Here is a 22,305-nt window from a genome sequence, read left to right as displayed (position 1 = left end):
CTGCTTTTGTATGTGCCCCTGCTCCATATGTTCCTTTACACATCAGAGGCCATGCTTTGGGTGCCATGGCTGAATGAGGCTCAATGGGAATGGCGCACACTTTGCAGACTGCCCCCTCTAAGGAGGTCTGCAAGGCCCCAGCACTCTAGTCGTTTATGCTAAACATTGCTGTTTCAGGAAGTGCTTCATTGAGATGGAGCAATTTTTTTTTACCTTGTTTAGTGTTGCTGCTCTCTGCAAGTGTTTTTTGTACATTGTTGTGGGGCGGGGGTGTTAATTGGAATTTTTACATTGGACTTTTAAGGTATTATATGATGTGTTATTGTTTTATGATGGAGTCTGCTTTGAGTTTAGATTTATAAAGAAAAGCTTATAAATTAAAATAAAAATAAATTAAAATTTAACATTAAAAAATCTGTTTAGCTTTTATCTCACTAAATGGGCTTATTAGGCAAGCCTCTATGCTGGGGCCTATCTCTGTAAGGAGGCATGCTTGCGAGGGAGTCAGCTCTCCAAGTGCGAGGAACCTCAGGGATGAAGTGTCTCAGCCCCATGGACAAAACATCAGCAAACAAGCGAGTTAAGCAACTGTATGAGTTTAGCAACAGGGCAAGGAAGCCAGGGCAGTGAACTCTTCCCCCCCTACTCATAGTAAGTAACTGTAAATAAATAACTATAATTTCTTCACCTTCTCGTAGTAAACAATTACGTTTTCCAGGGAAAACACACCCAAATAAAAGAATAGTTATGAAGGTAGAAAGCAAGCAGGGGGGTGGGGGCTATCCCGTGTATTGCACTGAGTGCCACACGTACGGCTATCTGCCCACAGGATGGAAATTGTGGATGTGTGCTTGGTGTAATGAGCTCCTGGCTCTCAGGTAACAAGCGTATTCCCTTGAGGCCAAGGTTGCTGACCTGGAGAAGCTAAGAGAGACAAAGAGGTTGGTGGATGAGACCTTCAGGGGCTCTTTAGCTGTGTCCTACTCCCAGGGTGACAGTGTCTCTGTTGTCATGGAGAATGTGGGTCTCGGGGAAGGAGGGCGTCATTCTGAGGAAGAGGGAAATGATCTCTTAGAAGGGACCCATTCCTCAGAAGATGAACAAATATCCTCCCGTGCCGAGGATGTGCCTCTGGGGCGAAGGGGGCTTGTGGTAGTGGGAGATACAATTATTAGACACAAAGACAGCTGGGCGTATAGACCGCATGGTGAATTGCCTGCCTGATGTGAAGGCTGCAGCTATCACACGCCGCCTAGATAGCCTAGTGGATAGTGCCGGGGTGGAGTCAGTGGTTGTGGTCTATTTTGGTACCAACGATGTGGGGAAATGTAGCCATGAGGTCCTGGAAGCCAAATTTAAGTTGCTAGGTAGGAGGTTGAAATCCAGGACAACCAAGGTGGCTTTCTCGGAAATGCTACCTGTTCCATGCACAGGGCCAGCTAGACGGGCAAAGCTGAGGAGTCTCAATGCGTGGATGAGACGGTGGTGCCAGGAGGAGGGGTTCAGATCTGTTAGGCACTGGGGAACGATTTGGCACAAGCCGGGCTCCACTTGAACCAAAATGGAACCAGACTGCTGGCGCTAAACATAAAAAAGGTGGCAGAGCAGCTTTTAAATGAAACCCTGGGGGAAAGCCGACAGGAGCTGGGAAGCATCTGGTTCGGGTGAAATCATCCCAAAGGGATGAAAATGAAAATGTTTTTGATTGCCCAAATGTAGGAGGGGAGGAAATAGGCCAGGAGCACATGGTAGAACATAACAACCAATGAAAGGGGCCAACATCCCATAGCAAAAGATGCACATGCCAGAGGCATCTGGGGAAGGATACTGTGTAGAGGTGTTCCTATGCAAATGCTAGAAGCCTCCACACCAAAATGGGAGAGTTGGAGTGCTTGATTTTAAAGGAAAACCTGGATATAGTGGGCGTTACAGAAACCTGGTAGAGTGGAGAGAACCAGTGGGATACGGTCATCTCTGGATATAAACTCTACAGGAAGGACAGAGGAGGGCGTACTGGGGGAGGTGTTGCTCTGTACGTCAAAGAGGGCATAGTATGGAGCGGACTAGAACACGTAAAAGGGGTAGGTTCTTCCACAGAAGCGCTGTGGGTGACAATACCAGGCTCCAAAACTAATTTAGTGTTAGGAACGTGCTATCGTCCCCCAGACCAGAATGCTCAAGAGTGACCTTGAGATGGAAAACGAAATCAGGGAGGCCTCCAAACAAGGTGTTGTTGTAATAATGTGTGACTCCAATTACGCCTACATTTAACGGAAAAATGCATGTTCCAGTCATGACAAAGAGGTTACATTTCTTGATGCCCTAAACGATTGTGCCCTAGAACAGTTGGTCATGGAACTGACCAGAGGGGAGGTGGCCTTGAATTTAATCCTAAGTGGTGTCGCCCAGGACCCAGTATGAGATGTAAATGTTGTTGAACCAGTTGGAAACAGTGACCACAGTGCTATCAGATTTTGTATATATTTAAGTGGAAAATTGCCCAGGAACTCCAGCATAGTCACATTTGATTTCAAAAAAGAAAACTTCTCCAAAATCAGGGAACTGGTGAAAAGGAAGTTGAAAGGGGAGTCAGGAGGGTTAAATCCCTTCAAAATGCCTGGAGATTACTCAAAATCACAATAATAGAAGCCCAGCTAAAATGTATACCACAGGTCAGGAAAGGTAGCATCAAGTCCAAGCAGTTGCCAGCATGGTAAATGAGCAGCATCAAGGAAGCTATTAGAGAAAAGGGAGCTTCCTTTAGAAAATGGAAGTCTTGCCCTAGCGAGAAAAACAAAAGGGAGCACAAGCTTGCACAAAGGTAATGCAAGCAGATAATGAGATGCAAAAAAGCATTTTAAACAGCATATTGCTAGCACTATCAAGGCGAACAATGAAGAATTCTTTAAATATATCAGAAGCAGAAAACCACTCCGGGAGGCAGTTGGACCACTGGATGACGATGGAGTTAAAGGAGTACTGAAGGAGGACAAGGAGATTGCAGAGAAGCTGAATGAATTAATTCTTTTCATCTGTCTTCACTGCAGAAGATATAGGACAGATACTTGTGCCTGAACTGATGTTTTCAGGAAGGGAGTCTGAGGAACTGAGGCAAAGAGTGGTGACAAAAGATGAAGTTCTCAACCTTATTGATAAATTGAAAGCAAATCAATAACCGGGCCCAGATAGTATGCATCCTAGAGTTCTCAAAGAACTCAGTTATGAAATTGCTGCTCTTCTAACTAAAATATGCAACATGTCTCTACCAGAGGACTGGAAGATGGCCAATGTCACACCAATTTTCAAAAAGGGATCTAGGGGGGATCCGTGAAATTACAGGCCAGTTAGCTTAACATCTGTTTTGGGTAAATTGGCTGAAGGCATTATTAAAGATAAAATTAGGCAGCATATAGAAGGATAAGCCCTGCTGAAAAAGAATCAACACGGCTTCTGCAAAGGTAAGTCCTGTCTCACTAACCTTGTAGAGTTCTTTGAGAGTGTCAATAAACATGTAGACAGGGGTGATCCGGTAGACATTGTTTACTTGGACTTTCAAAAGGCTTTTGACAAAGTCCCTCACCAAAAACTCCTGAGAAAACTTAACAGTCATGGAATAAGAGGACAGGTCCTCTTATGGATCAGTACCTGGTTAAAGAACAGAACGCAGAGAGTAGGAATAAATGGTAAATTCTCCCAATGGAGGGAAATAAATAGTGGGGTCCCACAGGGATCTGCATTAGGACCAATGCTTTTCAACCTGTTCATAAACGATCTGGAATTAGGAGTGAGCAGTGAAGTGGACAAGTTTAAGGATGACACCAAACTATTTACGGTGGTTAAACCAAAAGGGATTGTGAAGAGCTCCAAAAGGATCTCTCCAAACTGGGAGAATGGGCATCTAAATGGCAAATGTGGTTCGAGGTAAGCAAGTGTAAAATGATGCAAATGATTTTTGGGGGCAAAAAATCCCAACTTCAAGTATAGCCTGAAGGGATCTGAGCTAGTGGTGACTGACGAGGAAAGAGATGTTGGTGTTGTGGTGGACAGCTCAATGAAGACGTCAACGCAGTGTGCAGCTGCTGTAAAAAAGGCAAACTCCATGTTAGGCATAATTAGAAGAGGGACTGAGAATAAAACTGCCAACATCATACTGCCCCTATACAAATCTATGGTGCGACCACACTTGGAATACTGTGTACAGTTCTGGTCACCACACCTAAAAAACAATATTGTAGAGCTGGAAAAGGTGCAAAAAGGACAATTAAAATGATCAAGGGGCTGAAGCATCTCCCCTATGAGAGAAGTATACAACAGCTGGGCTTGTTTAGTTTGGGAAAAAGGAGGGTAAGGGGAGACATGATGGAAGTGTACAAAATTATGCATGGTGTGGAGAATGTGGACAGGGAGACCTTTTTCTCCCTCTCTCATAATACTAGAACCTAGGGACATCCCATGAAGCTGATTGGTGGGAGATTCAGGACAGATAAAAGGAAGTGCCTCTTCACAAAGCAAATAGATAAACTATAGAATTTGCTACCCGAAGATGTAGTGATAGCCACCAACTTGGATGGCTTTAAAAGGGGGTTACACAAATTCCTGGAGAAGTCTATCAATGGCTACTAATCTTGATGGCTATATACTATCTCCCGTACCAGTGGGCCTATGTACACCAGTTGCTGGGGAACAAGGGTGGGAGGATGCTGCTGCGCTCATGCCCTGCTTGTGGTTTCCCGGTCGATAGCTGGTTGGTCACTGTGTGAACAGAATGCTGGACTAGATGGACCCCTGGTCTGATCCAGCACAGCTCTTATGTCCTTAACCCCACCACATCTGTAATACAGTGAAAATGACTTACATGGTTATTATAAGGATGACCAGGAACATGAGCAAACCCACTCAGGTTAGGCTAATGCTCTGGCAGACAACATCCCATTTCACTATTCAAAATCCCTTAAAATCACATGATGACCTCAGAAAATTCTAAGGTTGGCCAAGAAGTCACGAAAACCACACACAATAGCCCCCACTCCCCCAACATGCATGCACAACCAATGAGTGGTTGGGCTTCTAGTTTTTCTTAATTTTTGAGCAAAGGTTTTGTGTTTTTACAATTGTCACCATAGTTATATTTGTGAAATGTGCTAAAAGACTTGGTTCTTTTTGCTGTAACAGACTAACATTGCTACCCTTCTGGAAATTATACCTATATGGAAGTTCAATTTTCAATTTAAAAAAGCAAACCAGTGGAATAGTTAATATTTTAACAAAACCTTGTAGGACTTTATGAAATCTTTGAGGAGGCAAGATCATATTAGCTAAAGGTCATATTAATTTGGCTGAATTTCTGACCTGTCCTGTCTCAAGGGCTACAGCACGTGTAATGCTTATTACAGCTCATTTCAGAATAAACCAGTTGTTTTATAGCATCTGTCATCTTTAATTCCCCAAACCTTTTCGCACCTGAATATATCTACAGAAATGTAAATATAAGGAAAACGAGTAAGACCTGCAACAGAATGATGGTTTGGAGTGCTGCTGTGCAGCCTTCCAGTCAGTCAACCATGCCCTCCTCTGTGACACTTCCTTCACTTCCCACTCCCACCCAGTTCTCCACCCACCCTGCAAGCGATTATGTGGTCACTGAGCATGCTCAGTCCTTATTGGGCTGTTATTGGATTCCCTCCTGGATGTTTTTGTACTTTTCTACTCGGGGTTCCCCCAAGCCTACTGATACCTCCTCCTTGAGCTGGGTGGTGCCATGTTTGGCTACATGAACCACCAGCACTCAGGGAACTGAGAGTGCTCTTAGTGTATTATCAGGGGTGGGTGTGGCCCTCCAAATGTTTTGGCCTACGACCCCTATGAGCCTTAGCCAACACAGCCAATGGTGAGGGATGATAATATGAGCTGTAGATGAAAGCACCTGGAAGACCATAAGCTGCCCACCGCCAGTATGTATAATGATAAAGGCAACTCCTACCAGACAGGCCACTGGGGAGAGAAGTTGTTCTGTCTCTGGATGGCTTCCCTCATGGCCATTGACTTGGTTGATCCCATCTTTAGCTCCTCTCTTGATATGATGAGTTTGGGACATATCCACAACTCCTTTGGCGACGTGCATTATGACTGGCACAGATGTCTGCTGTATCTTGGTACAAACAGCCACTTCTCCAGTTTTAAGTGGGTTGCCTGGATTCAGAAACTGCAGATTTGCAGTGGTAGGAGGCGGCTTGATGTCAACAAGGCATTCAGCTGTTACAGCACAAGGAAGATGTGCAGTGCAGACACTGGTGGCAGGAAAGGTGTGCCATGATGAGGAAGAGTCAGATACGATGTGAACTTGCTTAACTCCTATAGATTCTGACTTTCTCTGTGCTCTGCTGAATTCTGCCAGCACCCTTGACAGAAAAATAATAGGTTAAACAAAATTCAAGAGAGAGGGAAAAGCATGCCTCTAGTGATCACGTCTCCCACTATACTATGTGGATTCAAAAGGTAAGGCGCTCAAAAACCCTGGAACCATCACCTTGCCTCCAGTCGCACATAGCTTAATGTCCTAGCATAACAATTCTTTTGCACCAAACCCAGCCTAAAATAAGGCATTTTAATACAGCCAATTTAACATGTATAAAAATGTGTTAGTTCTTCATGATTTTATTTGGCATAGTCCAGAACTTCCTTTTGGGAGTGACATCTGTAGTCACACATTGGGCTGTAGAGTAGGTGATATGTTGCAACTTGGAAATGAGTTCAAATTCCTCCTTAGCCATGAACTTATTGAATAAGTCAGTCACACTCAGTCACAGTTTGCTCAGCCTGTAAAAATGGAAACAGTGTCCTACCACAAAAGGTTAGTTATTGTGAAATTGGTCAACTCTGAATGCTCAATCTGGTAAGTACATAACAGGTTCAAAACCAGGCATCACCTGCCAACTACAGGTAAGCCTCTTGGCCACTTGCTATAATGGCATGAACATTCCAAATGGAAAGCTGTAAATCAGAACAACTGCTGTGAGGGAAGTGGAAGGTCTGTTTAACTGAAGGAACACCTCACACAGAGCTAAAAAGGCAGAAACATCTCACAAAAAGATCTAATGGCAGGCAGGGCAACATTCTTTGGAGGATGGGGAAGAGGAGAATGCAGAAAAAATTATATTGATCCAGCCAGCCAGTATGGTTGGAAGGGGCCTATAACACCATCAAGCCCAGCTATCAGGCTTCCAGGAAGTATTACTTTAATAACATGCTGCTATTCATCTAGAGCCTCCCGGGTTCATCTAGAGGAAGATGAGGACAAAATAAAACCATTACAACGCTTAGATATAATAAGGCCCATATTGCTCACCCGCATACTTACTCTTGGAGGGACTGGTCCAAGTCTTTTGCTGTTGCCCTGCCAAGTTTAGAGTCATCCAAGGTGGGCTCCTCACCTTTGTCAGGGCTCTGGGTACAGGTGGAGGTCCCAGGTAGAAGGCTGTCGGAGCTGAGGCTTGAAGAGAGCTGGGAGGAACCTGCTGTGCTGATGCTCAGGTTGGAGGCTGTGAGTTTATCTGCCTGCTGGCTTTTAGTGACAGGCAACATGGCTGGGTGTGCTTCAACTTCATCAGAGCCAGAAGACTGCGAGAGGGAGCCCAGCGACTCCTTCCTCCGGGGCTCCAACTCCACAAGGGGCTCCAGCAGCTCTGAGGCTGGGCAAAGGCCTGACAGGGATAACGGTGTGACAGTCCATTCATTCAGCACTGCTGACTTGTAGGAGAGGGCAAAGGCCAGGGAGGACAAGCCCTGCAAGTAACTGAGGAGGAATTCAACCTCCTCGGTGTCCAGAAGCAGAGCTGGTGAACAGTAATACTCAGAGAGGTGGGCCTTTTCATGGAGCAAGAGTTTCAGGTAGCACTCCATGAGGCCGTCATTCAGTGCCAGCCTCAGCCATGCACGGCAGCGGCCCACATCTGTGTTGATGAAGTCCAAGTGTTCCAGCTCAGAAATGATGTTTCTGGAGAGGGAGAAGCAAAAAAAGAGGGAGAGTGCCCAAAGCCTGTTAAAGCTGCAGCTCCAAAGAGCAGAAGAAAGCGAGGAGGGCTTTGAGCCGCCTGTAGATGTGGCTCATCAGAGAAGGCCAGGTGCAACACACTCCCAAGGGATTTGATGGAGGGTGGAATGAAAAGAAGAAAACACCAAGGGATTGCGAGGTGAGTGAGGATGGAGAACTGCACCACTTGGTTATTGTCTGTATCTACTGAAACCCTTGCAAGGCTTCTGAGAACAGGAGTCCCTTTATTAGCCATATCCCTTTACATTAAACAACTTTGCTCATTCTTTGCATCCAGAAATCTCACCCCGGCATCACCCACCCCCCACCCCAAAGCAATGTCAATCAATAATTTATTGTTATGGTCAATGACCAGCATAGCAAATAAAAATACAGCCCAAAGTGATGTTAAACACACATAGTTAGTAAATTTTAGTGATGGAAGTAATCTCATCCCACAAAATAGCAGGCTCCCCTACCTCACCTGTGTGTAATAGATTTCAGCAGGGCCCAGAACACTGGCTGGGGAAGGGGCAGACGCCCCCCAAGTTTTCTCCCTTTTGCTCCGACTTCTGCTTTGATGTGCTTGGCCTTCAAACCATGCACAAACACTGCCTCTAGTGCACAGCAGAGGGTGTTGGCGTCCCCATCATCACTGGTTACAAGTGCATCAGAGGTCACATAATGTTTCTGCAGGGCCTTGATAGAGTTCACCAGCTGCTTCTTGATCAACTAGAGTAACAGAGAACACAGGCTGTATTGGGTTGGGTCAAGATTAGATAAATCACCTCACTCCAAGATCATTGCCAACAGTGCTGCAGACAGTGGCGAGGCCCAGCAGCTCAAGAAAGATGTTGGAAAGGATATGGAAGAGAATTAGAAAGCTAAAGTCCATACAGACAAGGCATTACTTATGTACTATTTGAGACTGAGTCATGTACCCAGCTTCAAGCTGCCTAATCTGTGTCTGTTTGAACATCCAATACCGTGTATCTCGGGTAATAAATCCAGCACTCTTTCTTCATATTAGGAATTACCTGTTTAAGCTCTCAACACGCTTGATATGACAGTCAAGAAGAGGCTGATTAAAGAGACGTCACAACTTGGCAATGCAATTATCTCTAACTCTTAGTTTTCCTTGTGGTATTGGTATTGTCATCTTAAGGTCGATTATACCCAACAGCAATACTCACAAGATCTACCCTTTCAAACTGTGCCCACCTGCCTTTCTTGAAGGGCAGTTTTCAAAAGCTCATACGAACACATGGTCAGAGGATGACAGAGGACTGTGAATATTATTTATCGAAAGACAACCCTAGACTCAGATTTCTATCTAAGATGTTGGAGGGGGGTTTTTTGGTTTTTTTTTTATAAGTTTTCAGATTTTGTAAAGTTGTGCTTCTCATTATCAGATCAAGGTGCCCAAAGGTGTGCCTTTCACCCTGACCCTGGCCAAGGGATGTTTCCTGACCCTGTGTTTCCCATCCCTGTATTTCCCAGCACAAACCAATTAGTGTCTACTCAGAAGTAACTCCCATTGTGGTCAATGAGGCTTGTCCCCTGAATGCGCACTTCAGAATTTACAGAGATCCCCCTCAATCGAAATAGCACACAGAATAGTCATAGAATCATAGAATAGTAGGGTTGGAAGGGGCCTATAAAACCATTGAGTCCAACCCCATTTTAAAGCACTAATTCCCTAATGGCTGTAAAGCACTATGTTGAAGCTGCAATTCTCCGTTGTTTGGTTTATTGCCATTCAGAAGTAACTAATTCACACCTTTGACCCTGTGCTGCATCGGGTTAGAAAGGGGGCTGGTTTCCTTCCCTGTGTTTCCCAGCACAAACACATGCGTGCCTACTAAGAAGTAACTCCCACTGTGGTCAATAAGGCTTGTTCCCGAAATGTGTACTCCAGAAGTTACCGAGATTTCCATGCATTGAAATAACGCATTTCGGAGCCTTAATGTCAAAGCCGCATATCTTTGATGTTTGCCTCCTTGCTTTTCAGAAGTAACTCATTTGCAGCTTCGATCCTTTGCAGCATTGGGAGCTTCAGCAGAAAGGGGATTAGAAAGGGGGCTGGTTGGAGCCACGGTGCTTCAAGTATTTAGAGGGTTAACTCTCCTAAAGGCTGTGAAGCGCTATGTCGAAGCTGCTTTCTCAGCTGTAAGGGAGTAATTAATACGAAACTTCGATTGTTTGCAGCATCAGGAGCTTCACCAGAGAAAGAAGGCTGCACCTGTGTTTAATGTTTGCTTTGGAGTAATTAATGTGAAGCTTTGATCGCTCACAGCTTTGTCAGCTGTAAAGAAGGATGGGGGAAGTCTCTCACATTGTGGGGGGGAAGCTTCTCACATTGGTTGATCAGCCCCTGTCAGTTTGCTGCCAAACTTCATTGGGAAACCAGTGGGGGGGTTTTTTGCCACTGACAGGAGTGCGGCCTGCAGGGGGATCCAGGGGATGGAAAGTGGTCCTGGACCCCCCAAAGTTGCCCACCTAGTTCACTAGAAAACTGAATGAAGGTATTGGGTAAGCTTCTATAAGACAAAAATTAGGGGAAGGGGAGAGAGAAATGCTGACAACTATCAATATTGTTTGGAAATTTGGGAGCTGTGCCAACGTGCTCTGTCCAGAATGAGTCCCACAGCAAGTTTCAAACTAGTTTTTGGTATGCATTCAATTCAAGTGCCACCATCCATGTTTGACAGAAGTAGTAGTATCTTTCCTCCACTGAACCCCAATAGGATGGAAAGGAGTCATATGAAAACTATCCATGTGTGTTATGACCAATTCCACTTACACTCAGTCCCTTCCTCTAGAAAGCCCTGGAAACTGTTTCTCAGCCACTGGATATCCCTACGGCCAATGCAGCCTCATCTCCATAGAGCAGCTCAGCAAACAGTACTTACCTGGGTAACTTCCTGCGACTGGCACCCATTCTCAGCTGTGTGGCTGGAATGCATGTTTACCTCGGCTTCTGCCCAGCTCTGGAATTACATGATAATCTGAAGAAAGGCAAGCAGAAAGGAGGGTAGCTGACTACCACATAAGCAAGATCACGACTGTGAACTCTGCATTATTTAGTCCGGAATACCTACCACCTCCTGATTTAGGTAATGACAAGCACACATAAGTGGAGTTTGGGACTGGAGACACACTGTAGCAGGGGTGGGGACTGGAGACACACTGTAGCAGGGGTGGGGACTGGAGACACACTGTAGCAGGGGTGGGGACTGGAGACACACTGTAGCAGGGGTGGGGACTGGAGACACACTGTAGCAGGGGTGGGGACTGGAGACACACTGTAGCAGGGGTGGGGACTGGAGACACACTGTAGCAGGGGTGGGAACTGGTGGCCTGTGGGACCTCCCAATGTGACCCACAAACCCCCTTCCTTAGCGTCCCCCGAGCAGTTAGGCTTGAAAAAATCCTCCCAGCAGCTCCAATAGGCGGAATGGTGTGGGTTTCCCCCCCGCCCCGAAGGTTACCCATGAAGGAATGTGGCTCTCGGGATGAAATATGTTCCCCATTCCTACACCAGAATAATAGACTAGGATGTAACCAAAAGGCCATCTAATCACAGCCCGTGATAGGGAATACCACCATCCACCCAAAGACCCCAAAAGATCAGTCTACACAATCCAGAGTCCAGAACAGGACAAGCAGAGAGCAAGTGAACTACAGAAATGTATTCACAGAACAGCTCCAGGTGACTCAGGCAAGTGAGCCAAACCATATGTAGCCCATCCCCAACACACCACACTGGGTCACCGGCCAATCTGACCAATGACAAAATTCCTTCAAAACCCCAAACATGATCATCTGGCAGGGCCCAAGCATGAGTAACTCCTGTCCACTGAGCCTTCACATGAGAAACTTCACCGGAGCGCTCAACAATCTGTCAGCTGCTGTGCTACTCTCCAATTCCCCAGAGGAAGGCTGTGAAGCACCCAATATCAGATTACTAGTCTCCCTCTCCTCCTGTTTCCTAGTAAGCCAATTCACCAGTCATGACAGTCAAGAGTGCCAGGATGTAAACAGCTGCTCTTCACCTCTAGTCAAACCCACAGACTATAGACACACAAACACCAACCTGCGCTGTTGGGAGCAGGGGGATGGGGGGGGGCACAGAGTTCAAGCAGCAGACAAACTAGACAGCCTCTGGCAAAAGCCACCTGGGGAGAAAGGACAGGGAGGGGAAGAGAATCAGCCCCGTGCCTCCAGGCTGGGCTTGTCACAAGACTTCCTGAACTCTGAATGCTGCAATCTTAAAAGCTGAGCGCAGCAACCACAAGCGGCACTTCTCCTAAACTGACCTCCTGTCCAGAGGGACAGGAACAAGCCCTCCCTTCCATAGAAAACAGAGAGGTGGTATATAACAGTGGTTAAACCTCTGCCCCCTCAGAGTCCCAAGTTCAAATACCACTCCTGGCGCAAATTCACTGAGTGGCCTTATAGGAGTCATACTCCCTTCAGCCTAAAAATGAACATACTGGAAGAATGCAGCAAATTCTTAGGAAGCCAAGAGTTTTTTAGAGTTGCGAGAAGAGTTGGGACCATAGTGCAGTGGGATCAAAACACATCTTTGCATCCAGAGGGGTCCAGGCTCAATGTACAGAATCTCCAGTAGCAGGGCTTATCTTGGGTAGTGGGGCCATGAAAGCCCGAGTGAAAACTTGGAAATCCACTGCTAGTCATTTTAGACTAGACTACCAATGGTTTGCCTAGCCCAGTCCTGTTAGTGTGTTGAGTATATGATAGGACGGCTCCATAACCTATTTTCAGTGCCAGGGCTCAACTTTAGTATGAGAAATCATACCACAAGTGTGCTTCTAAACATGCACAAAGTGCTTTCCTCTCCCTCCACTGGCGATTATATATATATATATATATATGAGTGTGTGTGTGCGCGCGTGTGTGTGTATATATATATATATATATATATATATATATAGAAAAGAGACAGCAGCTGGGTTCGCACGTCACTTGAAGCCATGATGGTTTATAAGCTACAGTATCCCCCACACGACTGGACAAATAAGCTACTGTGCGTAGCTTATTTTCTCTGCCCTTGCCCTGCCCCCCCATAGTCCTCCCGCTCGACCAGGATGGTATCCCACCTTACTTTGCATAGGAAACCAAATCCTGGCGTCCCCTGTGCTGCCGCTAAGTCACCTGCATCTCTCTGATTGGCTGTCTCATGCTAGGTGGGTGTTCTTCTGTCTCTGCTGGATCCCCGCCATTATTAGCGCACTGCCAAGTGTTAGCTGCTTTTCTGCTCCCCTGCTGCCCCACCCAACCAGCAGCGCCCCAATCCTCACAGTGTTCCTTCCTGCTCCCTCCTCCCACCCACTTCCCAGCTGGTTTTCAAAGCTGTTCCCTGATCCCCGCCCATGTGCACCAAAAGGGGGGTGCGGGCTCTAACTCCTTGACAGTTTGCTGGAATGGGGTGAACTTTTATATGTGCTTTTACAATCCTCATGGGGAGCCTCTAAATGCTGTACTGGATAACTATGCAACTTCCCTTTTTCACAGAAAACTGACCAGAAACCACCTGCTTGCTACCCTTTCATTCCCTTAATTCTCCCCCACCCCTCCCCTCCCCTCCCCTTCACCTTCCCTTCCCAGAGCACAATCTGTTGCTAGGCAGATCTCAGAAACTGAGATCTGCCAGCTGGATCACAATGGTGTTAGCGGTTCTGACTGCTCTTGCCAAGCAACTCTGTAGGCCATCTTTAAACCACTCTTTAAGCCACTGTGGAGCGCCAGACAACAAGATAAGCCATGATGATTTAAATAAACCTCACTGCAGACCATGGCTTATCAGGGTGGCTTATTCTGGCTTAATAAGTCACCGTGGTTGGGAAAAACCACTCGCAGACGACATGATAAACCATGGTGGTTTATAAGCTACTGTGAGTAGCTTATAAACCACAGTGGCTTAAAGTGATGTGCAAACCCAGCCAGAGAGAGAGAGGGGGGCAGGTGTAAAGCAGCACAACAGCAAAGCAACAAGGAGGCTCTGGATCCACTATGGATGCAGTCAGTCTTAAGACTAACAACAGAGTATTAAAAAATATATTTTAAGCTAAACGTTTCAGCTTCCGCCCTCATCAGTAGCTGCATGGTTAAATGGGCATCAGGAGTGGCAGTCTGGAATGTCTGGAGATTTAAGTTTCTTAGGAGAAAAAACAGAGGTATGAGTGGTATAAAACTTATGAATTGTCCTCCAGATTAAGGCCATTTGGACTAAGAGTTCTGAGTCTACTGATCCAGAAATTCTTCCTTTGTCAAGCATATTAGGGTCATTTGTTCATTCTATTGGAACCAACTGTAAATCCAAGAGACTATGTGCAGGAGAGTTGAAATGTCTTGCAACAGGCTGCTCCAGTTTTTTGGTATGTTACCCTATTACAACCTATTGTGCTCGTTTAACAGAAGCCATTAATTCTCCACCATATATTGCATTCAGAAAATCACCTGATCTGTGTATATTGTTAGTTAAAGCTGCACCTAAACAAGATATTAGCAACCCAGAATCATACCATTGTAAATCAAAGCATTGTTACCTGCAGTTACTTCCAAGAAGCCACTTCTTTCAGGAGCACAATTACCAACAAAAGTAATTGCATTAGACAATCGTTAACATGCACTTCTACTTATGTAGTTTAAGTGAATGTTAAAAAAAATTGATGTTATATGCAATATGTAGGGAAAACTCCAACAGACCTAAGAACACAATTCCATAACCACAAATCTGCAATTCTTACCAAAACATTGGAGCACCCTGTTGAAAGACATTTCAACTCTCCTGCACGTAGTCTCTTGGATTTACAGTTGGTTCCAACAGAATAAACAAAAGACCCTAATATGCTTGACAAAAGGGAAAATTTCTGGATCTACAGACTCAGAACTCTTAGTCCAGATGGCTTTAATCTGGAGGACAATCCATAAGCGTTATTCCAATCATACCTCTGCTTTTTCTCCTAAGGAACTTTCATTGTCAGGCATTCCAAACTGCCACCCCTGTTACACATTTAACAGCACAACTCTGATGAAGGCAGAAGCCGAAACGTTTCACTTAAAATATATTTTTTAGTATTCCGTTGTTAGTTTTTCTATCTTTTTTATACATTTAACCTCAAGACAGATTGCATCCACAGTGAATCCAGAGCCTCCTTGTTGCTTTGCTGCTGCGCCGCTTTACACCTCTCTCTCTCCTTAAGCCCCATGGCTTGTTCTTTTGCTGTTCTCAAGGGCTTAAAATTGAGGGCTTGTTTAATCCTATAGCCCATTCTAGCCACACTGACCCACAGCAAGTCAGCACAGCTCCTACAAAAACAATTAAAGCATTAAATGTAAGATTGGAATCCAAACACATTTACTTGGAAGTAAATCTTATGAGTTAGGTATAAAACCACACAGAAAGCCTGTTCTGAATGCATCTAGCCCTTGAGCACATGAAGTAATGAAAATGTTTATGGTTTTTCCTCATTATTAAATAACCATCATCATACTCTATGAGTTTGTGTTTCAGAATGGGTCTGGGACCCACTGTCTTACACCAAAACCATGTGGGGCGTTCTCAGATACTAGTGATTTCACTATAAGAGACCAAACAGAAGACATTGGCAGGATCCCACAACAACTTGCTCTTTGCAACTTCAGTTACTGACAAACCTGGAATCAATTAACATTGCCTTGGCACTTCCCATAATAGAAAGTTGGGCTGCTGCTGACAAGGAATGTTTTCCCTGCTGAAAAACACCAGGTTGAGTGCCAAGGTGAGCAAAGGCTCCAAGGTGCAGTTCCTAAAAGTCTCTTCACAAACAAACACTGGCAGGAAATGTGGGGTAGAGGGAGACCTTCCTGGGAGACAGCATTTCACAAACCGGGCAGTACAAAGCTAACTGAGGCTCACTTATGGCACCACAATTCTCTGGGATGCTTATAACAAATATGTTTCAAAACACAGGGGCCACCACCCCTTGGTTCAATCCTTACACATTTATACTAGAAGAGCTGGAATAAACATTAGAATCAGAGGGCACAAAAATGCCCGTAGGATCCCCTGGTCCAAAAGCAGAATTCTTCATGTACAAAAACATCTCATTCAAGCAGTTTTAAAAATATATATGTTTGTATATGTACATGGCATGCAAAAGAATACAAAGTTGTTCAAGCATATATTTTAGTGCAGTCACAGATCTAGGCAGCATCAGTCCACCCACTCACCTTGATGTTATCGATGACGCAGCCACACAGATATTAAAGCAGGAGACTAATCTCTGGGGTTAGCTGGCTACTAGTCCTTTAAAACTCAGAACTTAGTCCTTTAAAACTCAGAAGTAGTCAAATTCCTCCTTCCTTGGATTATCATTTCTAAGGAAAAGGAAGCAGTAAGCAGATGACAGGCACCAAGTCATGATCTTGGGACAGAAGGTTAAAAGCAACAATAGCTCAGTCACACAGTGACTAAGTCTTAAAACTTAAAAGCCATTCATCTCTCAGACATGAACACTTCATTCCACACAACATGAATAAAGAGGCTGTTCTTCACCACCTGACTGATGCTGTGATCCTTCATTTAAGATCTATCTGGGATACTCTCAAGTGAAACTTGTCAGATGTATATGTATAGATGCAAATTTAGAAATAACTGTAATTTAGAGTGCAGTCCTATGCATGTCTACTCAGAAGTAAGCCTCATTGAGTTTAATGGGGCTTACTCCCAAGTTTGTGTGTACAGGACTGCAACATTAAATAGAAATACATCTCACCAGGGTGGGGAAGACTGTGGGCAGGTGACCTGGGCGCCCGCTCAGTCTGCTGTCCAGGTGCTAAGCGTGGACGGTAAATTTCAGGGCGCTGCTGCTCTGCCTCCTTACGGTTCTTGCCCTTCAGCCCAGACTTAGGTTGGACAGCCCTTCAAACAGGGGAGTCTTTCAAGTACAGGACTGTCCTCAGTGAAGCAAGGCACATGGCCAGCCTACTTCCCTTTCTTTTTAAAAAAGCCTAAAGCTCCCTCAAAGCGCACCCTTCCTCAACCTAGAGTCTTCCAGATGTGTTGGACTAGTCATCATCAGCTGTGCTGGCTGGGGACGATAAGATGTGTTGGCTCTCACATCTGGAGAGTGCCAGGTTGGAGAAAGCTGCAAATATTGTGCAAGAGGATGTTGGACAGCCCACAGCTCAGGTTCAGAACACAAGAGTAAGTCTCTGAGGCCCCAGGTTCAATTTCAATCCCCAGCAACTCCAACAGGATGACCTCGTGTAGCAAGATCTCTGCCTGAGTTCGTGGAGTTCTGCTGCTGGCCTAATAATAATAGTTGAGTAAAATAACTGTACTGTGGTGGTGGTGTGGGGGGCAATTAAAAAGGCTGACTCTTTGACACAGAAAATTATATACATTTCAGGAAGAACTTCCTAACGATTAGCAGTTCAGGTTTAACAGGTTGGGCAGGGAAACTAAGTCATCTTCTCTCCCAAAGGTTTTCAGTAAAGCATTCAGCAACGCATGTCAAGAGACACTTGTTAGATTTACAGTAACTAAATCAAGGGATCACTATTCTTCAGCTTAACTGGAACCCCATCCATCCCCCAAAGCCCACCCACACTCTTTGGGAAAGAATTTTCCCCACAGCTGCTCCCTTCAGGCCTCAACCCCCACAAGAAATGCATCACTACAAGAAAAATAAGAGAGCTGGCACTAAAATATTATTTCAAGAAGTACCTGCTACCCAAGATACCTTTGTGATTACTTTCTGCTGCTGGGGGATCATGGTGGGAACTACAATCCACAGTGGATAAGAACCTTCCAGCTGTTGCTCATCGGTTCGCATTCTGGGTTCTTTTGATCACCCCAAACAAATCAGTGTGACGAGTATTCTAATAATGCTTGTGAATGAGGAACACCTCATTCTCCATCACCTGTCAAGCGAGATTATGAAATGAACAAGATTCCATCACCATAAGCCAATAGCTGAGAAGGAAATATTTCAAAGATCAAAGGGAGGCCAGTGTAAGACGTCAACACGGCAGCTTTCTGTACCAAAAACTTCCCCGCTGTTGTTGGTTTACGGGACTTGCGCTAATTTTGGATGAAACTCTGCTTTCTTCACTGCTGCTGCAAAACAACTATCCACCTATACATTTGTGTGCATGCAGTGTGTGTGGGGGCGGAATGCCCCCTCCCCCGAAATTGGCTTTACACTGCTGCCATGACATACTCTCCAGAAATATTCAAAGCCTTTCCCCTCAGAATGCTCCACTTGCATCACTCCTGCACAGTGAACACAAGAGTCCTGAGGCTGGATTGGTTAAAGGCCTCTCTAGTCCAGCATTCTGTTCCCACAGTAGCCAACCAGATGCCTCTGGGGAGCACAGAAGCAGGACATGAGTGGGATAACTCCCTCCCTCCAGCATGTGTTCCCCAGCAAGAGGCATTCAGAGGCATCTCTTGTCATAGAAAATGCAGAGGGGGGAGCTGATCCCAGGCAAGCTCTAGATGCATAAAGCATCTGGTGTGGGTATGGAGGCATGGCAGTGAGGCATGAATAGAGACTACAGATTTCATACATTTGAACCCACCCACCCACCTCCTTCCTACTGCTTCTTCCATCTTTTTTTTTTTTTTTTACCAGAAAAATTAGTCAACGAGAAAAAAACCAAAAACCAGCACATTGCCTTTTGATTGGTACTGCTAGGAATCTTTTGTCTAGAAGTAGAGGGCTCTGTTCAGTGGCAGAGCCCCTGCTTTGCATGCAGAAGACCCCAAGTTCAATCTCTGGCACCTCCAGGCAGGGCTGGGAAAGACTCCTGATGAAAACCTGGAGAGCCACTGCTGCCAGTCAGTGTTGACAATACTGGACTAGATGCACCAATGGTCTGACTCTACATACTGCAGCTTCCTATGTTCCTAAGCACCCTTAGCCTGTTTTTGGTGTCAGTAGGGACCCCTAGCATCAACCATGGCTGTTCTTTTTCCTATAGCAGCCTAATAACTGTACTTGGAAAAGTTGCTGTTTGTACTAAAGCTGCCTCGTTGACTTTGGTCTTCGTACTTCCCAAGGCCCTTACTCAAACATTCAGAAAAAATAAGTAAGGGCAGGTGATGGAAAGGGAGGGGAGAGCCATTTGTAATAGTTTTGCACATTTTGAGGTGCCATGCTCTCTTTGGGATGAGAAGCTACTCTCCCCCACACACACAAAATTATTAGTGGCATGGAATATGTATCCATGATGGTGTGAGAAGGTCAGAAAGAGCAAGGCTAGGGACTGGGGGGAGGGGTATGTAGTGAGAGAAAGAGCAAGGCTATAGGTTAGGAGCGGGGAGAAACAGCGAGATAAAGAAATGGGGGAGAAAGAGTGAGGCTAGAGGCTGGGTGGAAGGCGGAAATAGCAAGGAGAGGGGAGAGAAAGAGCAATGCTGGGGAGGGGAGAGAAACAGTGACTACCAAACTAGACATGACATTTGCCCTTGAGTTGTTTTGTCTTTCACAAATAGCCATTGCAGGGGAGGGGAATTGGGGAGGGGAACTGGGGAGAGGGGACTTTAACCCTTATCCCTGCCAAATTGGAATTTGAAGTCCCCACTGGAATCACCTCCCCCACAACATCTCCTATTTGCAATTAGAAGAAAGCTGCCAGTGGTGCCAATGAGAGCTTCCCCCTACTAAAAATAGCAGGTGTGAGGGCCAATTCTGATTAGGATCACAGGAAGGCAAAGGTGTAAAGCCTCCACCCCTGCACAGTCTTGATCTAGCTCACCCTCCCTCCTCACACCAGCTATTTGTGAAAGAAAAAACTATGTTAAGTCACCCTAGAGTGTGTTTGAATGTTAGTTGCACACACACTTTATATATGCATCATACTAGAGCTGGAACGTTTACAGTGAAATCCTATGCACATCTATTCAGAATAGGAGTGCTGCAGGTTGGGTTTTTTTTAAACTACTATTTCAAATTATTTCTAAAATCTGCAGTTGGCAAGCACCATCTTAAAAGAGGCCTTCCCTCTGTGGAAAAAAAGAGGGAATGTCTCTTCTAGGTAACACCTGCTGTGACATGTGTGCATCATCTAAAAGCAAAGTATGTTTTTCTCCTTCGGAACGATTGTTTCTCATAAGTAAATTTATGAAGAAATCAACCAAGCAATCAAATAAATTTAATACAATTTAGGCGACAACCCAAACATATGTGCATACACACGTACACAGGACATAGCCTAGTTAAATGATCATCAGTGTGGTTGACGGTGGCCCTATGTATTATCAGCGCACCTGGAGTACAGTGCAATGTGTCTGTGTGTCCTGTCCACACCCTCCTGTAGGATCCCTTTCAGTGGCAGCCTGGCCACCGAGCCTCACGGCTGGGGAACAGGTGCTACCCTCATGGCCAGCATCCCCCCAAACAGAGCTTTACTCTTCCCCATAGCAACTATTCACGGGCATGGGACGCCACTGTTCCTTGCCCCCCGGTGACCGCAACCACGGACAATTTAGTTTGCTTCTATCTACGAACACAGGAATCTGCCCTATACCCAGTCAGAGCGGGGCCCCTCTGGCCCAGTCCTGTCCACGCTGACTGGAGGCAACGCTCACCAGGGTTTCCGGCAGGAGTTTCCGCAGACCTGCCGGGGTGGGGGGCTGGTGGGGGGCCCTCCGCCTGCAAGGCCGGGCTCTGCCCCTGCGCCGCCCCGCCCCGCCGGGCCTCTGCTTCTGGTCACACAGAAGGGCGAAGGACGCCGGCTGACGGGGACGCCGGGACCTCAGAGGCGCCCCCCGGCCGCCGCCGCCGCCTTCGCGCTGCGCCCCCCGCTTCCCCGCCCCTTCCCTTCCCATGCGCTCCCGGGCCCTCCCCTTGTCTCGCCCCCTTCAGATGCAAGCCCCTTCCCTACAACTGCCGCCTCCCGCTTCCGCACACCGCCCCATCTCACCCCCGGGGGAGGGCGGGGCTTGGAGGGTGGACCGAGCCTCACCCGCTCAGCAGCGCGGCCCGGCGGAGCTCGACTGGAGAACCCGGAAGCCCGGCGAGCCAGCGCCTCCTGACGTCATCCCGCCGCGCGGAGCCGCGGAGGCGGAGAATGGGCCGGGCGCCGCGTGCGGGCCGGGCTCGGCTGTGATCGCGGCGCGACGCAGTCTCCCTCCCCCCGCTGCAGAAGGCTCCTCCTAAGCCAGGCCTCCTTTCCTTTAATTGCTTTAAAAAAAACTTTTTAAACACTTAAAAGTGCAACCCGTCTATATGCAAGCAAGTCGGAACGGCCGCTTTCTGCTTTAAAAATCCATGCCCAAAATAGTGGCGTGTGTTAGAAACACGTGAGAGCAATATTTTAGGTCTAGAACCCTTGCAATCTTATTAACCCCATAATGCCCAGAACAGAACATACAGGACGGAATGCCCCAGAACGGCCACTTCCAAAGAAGCGAGATCGACCAAACTCACCAGTCACACACAACTCCATGGCAGGGATGCGATAAGCCACAAAAAGTCCACAGAAACCACATTCCGATGCCTGTTTTGGGCCATAGTCTGTATTCTGCAAAACAGGCTGGAACAGCAACGTCCAAGTGAGCCAAATCAAACTCTCCAGTCACACCAGACTAGATGGGATTGATGTAATAAGCCACAAAACATCCACAGAAACCACATTTCATGATTCACTGCATCAGTTCCACCTACTGAAACTTCCGTAAACCACCCAGAGAGCTTTGGCTAAGGGGTAGTATAGAAATGTAATTAATAATAAAAATAAAATGACAGTGGTGTATTTGGGTAGTTTCAGTCACTCAGAAGTTGCCATTCTGGGCTACTTCCCCACAACAGTTTGTGGCTCATCTTGCTCACTTGGAAGTTGACTTTTTGGCCTGTTGGGGCAATATGGCCTGGAACAGCTATTGAAGTGTGGTTTCTGTGGTTTTGGGGCTTACTATATCTGTCCCTTCTAGTAACATGTGACTGGTGAGTTTGGTTGATTCGACTCACTTGGAAGTTGTTGTCCGGGCCGTTTTGTGGCATATGGACTAATGTGTGGAAGGGGTATCAGAACATGGTTTCTGTGGATGTTTTGTGGCCCACTGCATCTCCACCATGGAGTTACGTGTGACTGGCGAGTTTGGTTGGTTTTGCTCAATCGGAAGTGGCTGTTCCGGGCTGTTCTGTTCCGGATGTGTTTTCAGGGCATTATGGGGTTAATAGTATAAGATTGCAAGAGTTTTAGTCTTAAAATATTGTTCTCAAGTGTTTCTAACACATGCCACTATTTTTGGCATGGTT

General features: G+C 46.2%; 1 protein-coding gene across 10 annotated transcripts in view; it reads right to left on the bottom strand.

Moving 5' to 3' along the window:
* PLEKHM1 (pleckstrin homology and RUN domain containing M1) overlaps positions 1-21,099 on the bottom strand; it is a 35,019-nt gene extending 13,920 nt beyond the window's left edge. For 3 of the 10 annotated variants that reach the window (XR_014792205.1, XR_014792206.1, XM_084857200.1), the window contains exons 1-7: positions 21,011-21,079; positions 17,766-17,962; positions 16,268-16,414; positions 10,942-11,037; positions 8,514-8,761; positions 7,358-7,993; positions 5,981-6,398 (exon numbers count right to left, since the gene is read on the bottom strand). Coding sequence is in view for 8 of the 10 variants with exons in the window: in XM_084857200.1 (XP_084713326.1) it covers positions 5,981-6,398; positions 7,358-7,993; positions 8,514-8,761; positions 10,942-10,995 (1,356 nt within the window). In the remaining 2 variants the exon portion in view is untranslated. Of the gene's footprint in view, positions 1-5,980; positions 6,399-7,357; positions 7,994-8,513; positions 8,762-10,941; positions 11,038-12,125; positions 12,208-16,267; positions 16,415-17,765; positions 17,963-20,633; positions 20,848-20,968 lie in introns of those variants that run through there. The other 7 variants (XM_084857206.1, XM_084857208.1, XM_084857204.1 and 4 more) reach the window with 7 other exon arrangements.
* Between the last annotated feature and the right edge of the window lie 1,206 nt (positions 21,100-22,305).

The sequence above is a fragment of the Heloderma suspectum genome, chromosome 5 (assembly GCF_057233095.1).
Source record: "Heloderma suspectum isolate Gila_16-S chromosome 5, 16-S_ref, whole genome shotgun sequence".
Lineage (NCBI taxonomy): Eukaryota > Metazoa > Chordata > Lepidosauria > Squamata > Helodermatidae > Heloderma > Heloderma suspectum.
Note: the sequence above shows the minus strand (reverse complement) of the source record. Positions and strands in the feature narration are given on the sequence as shown.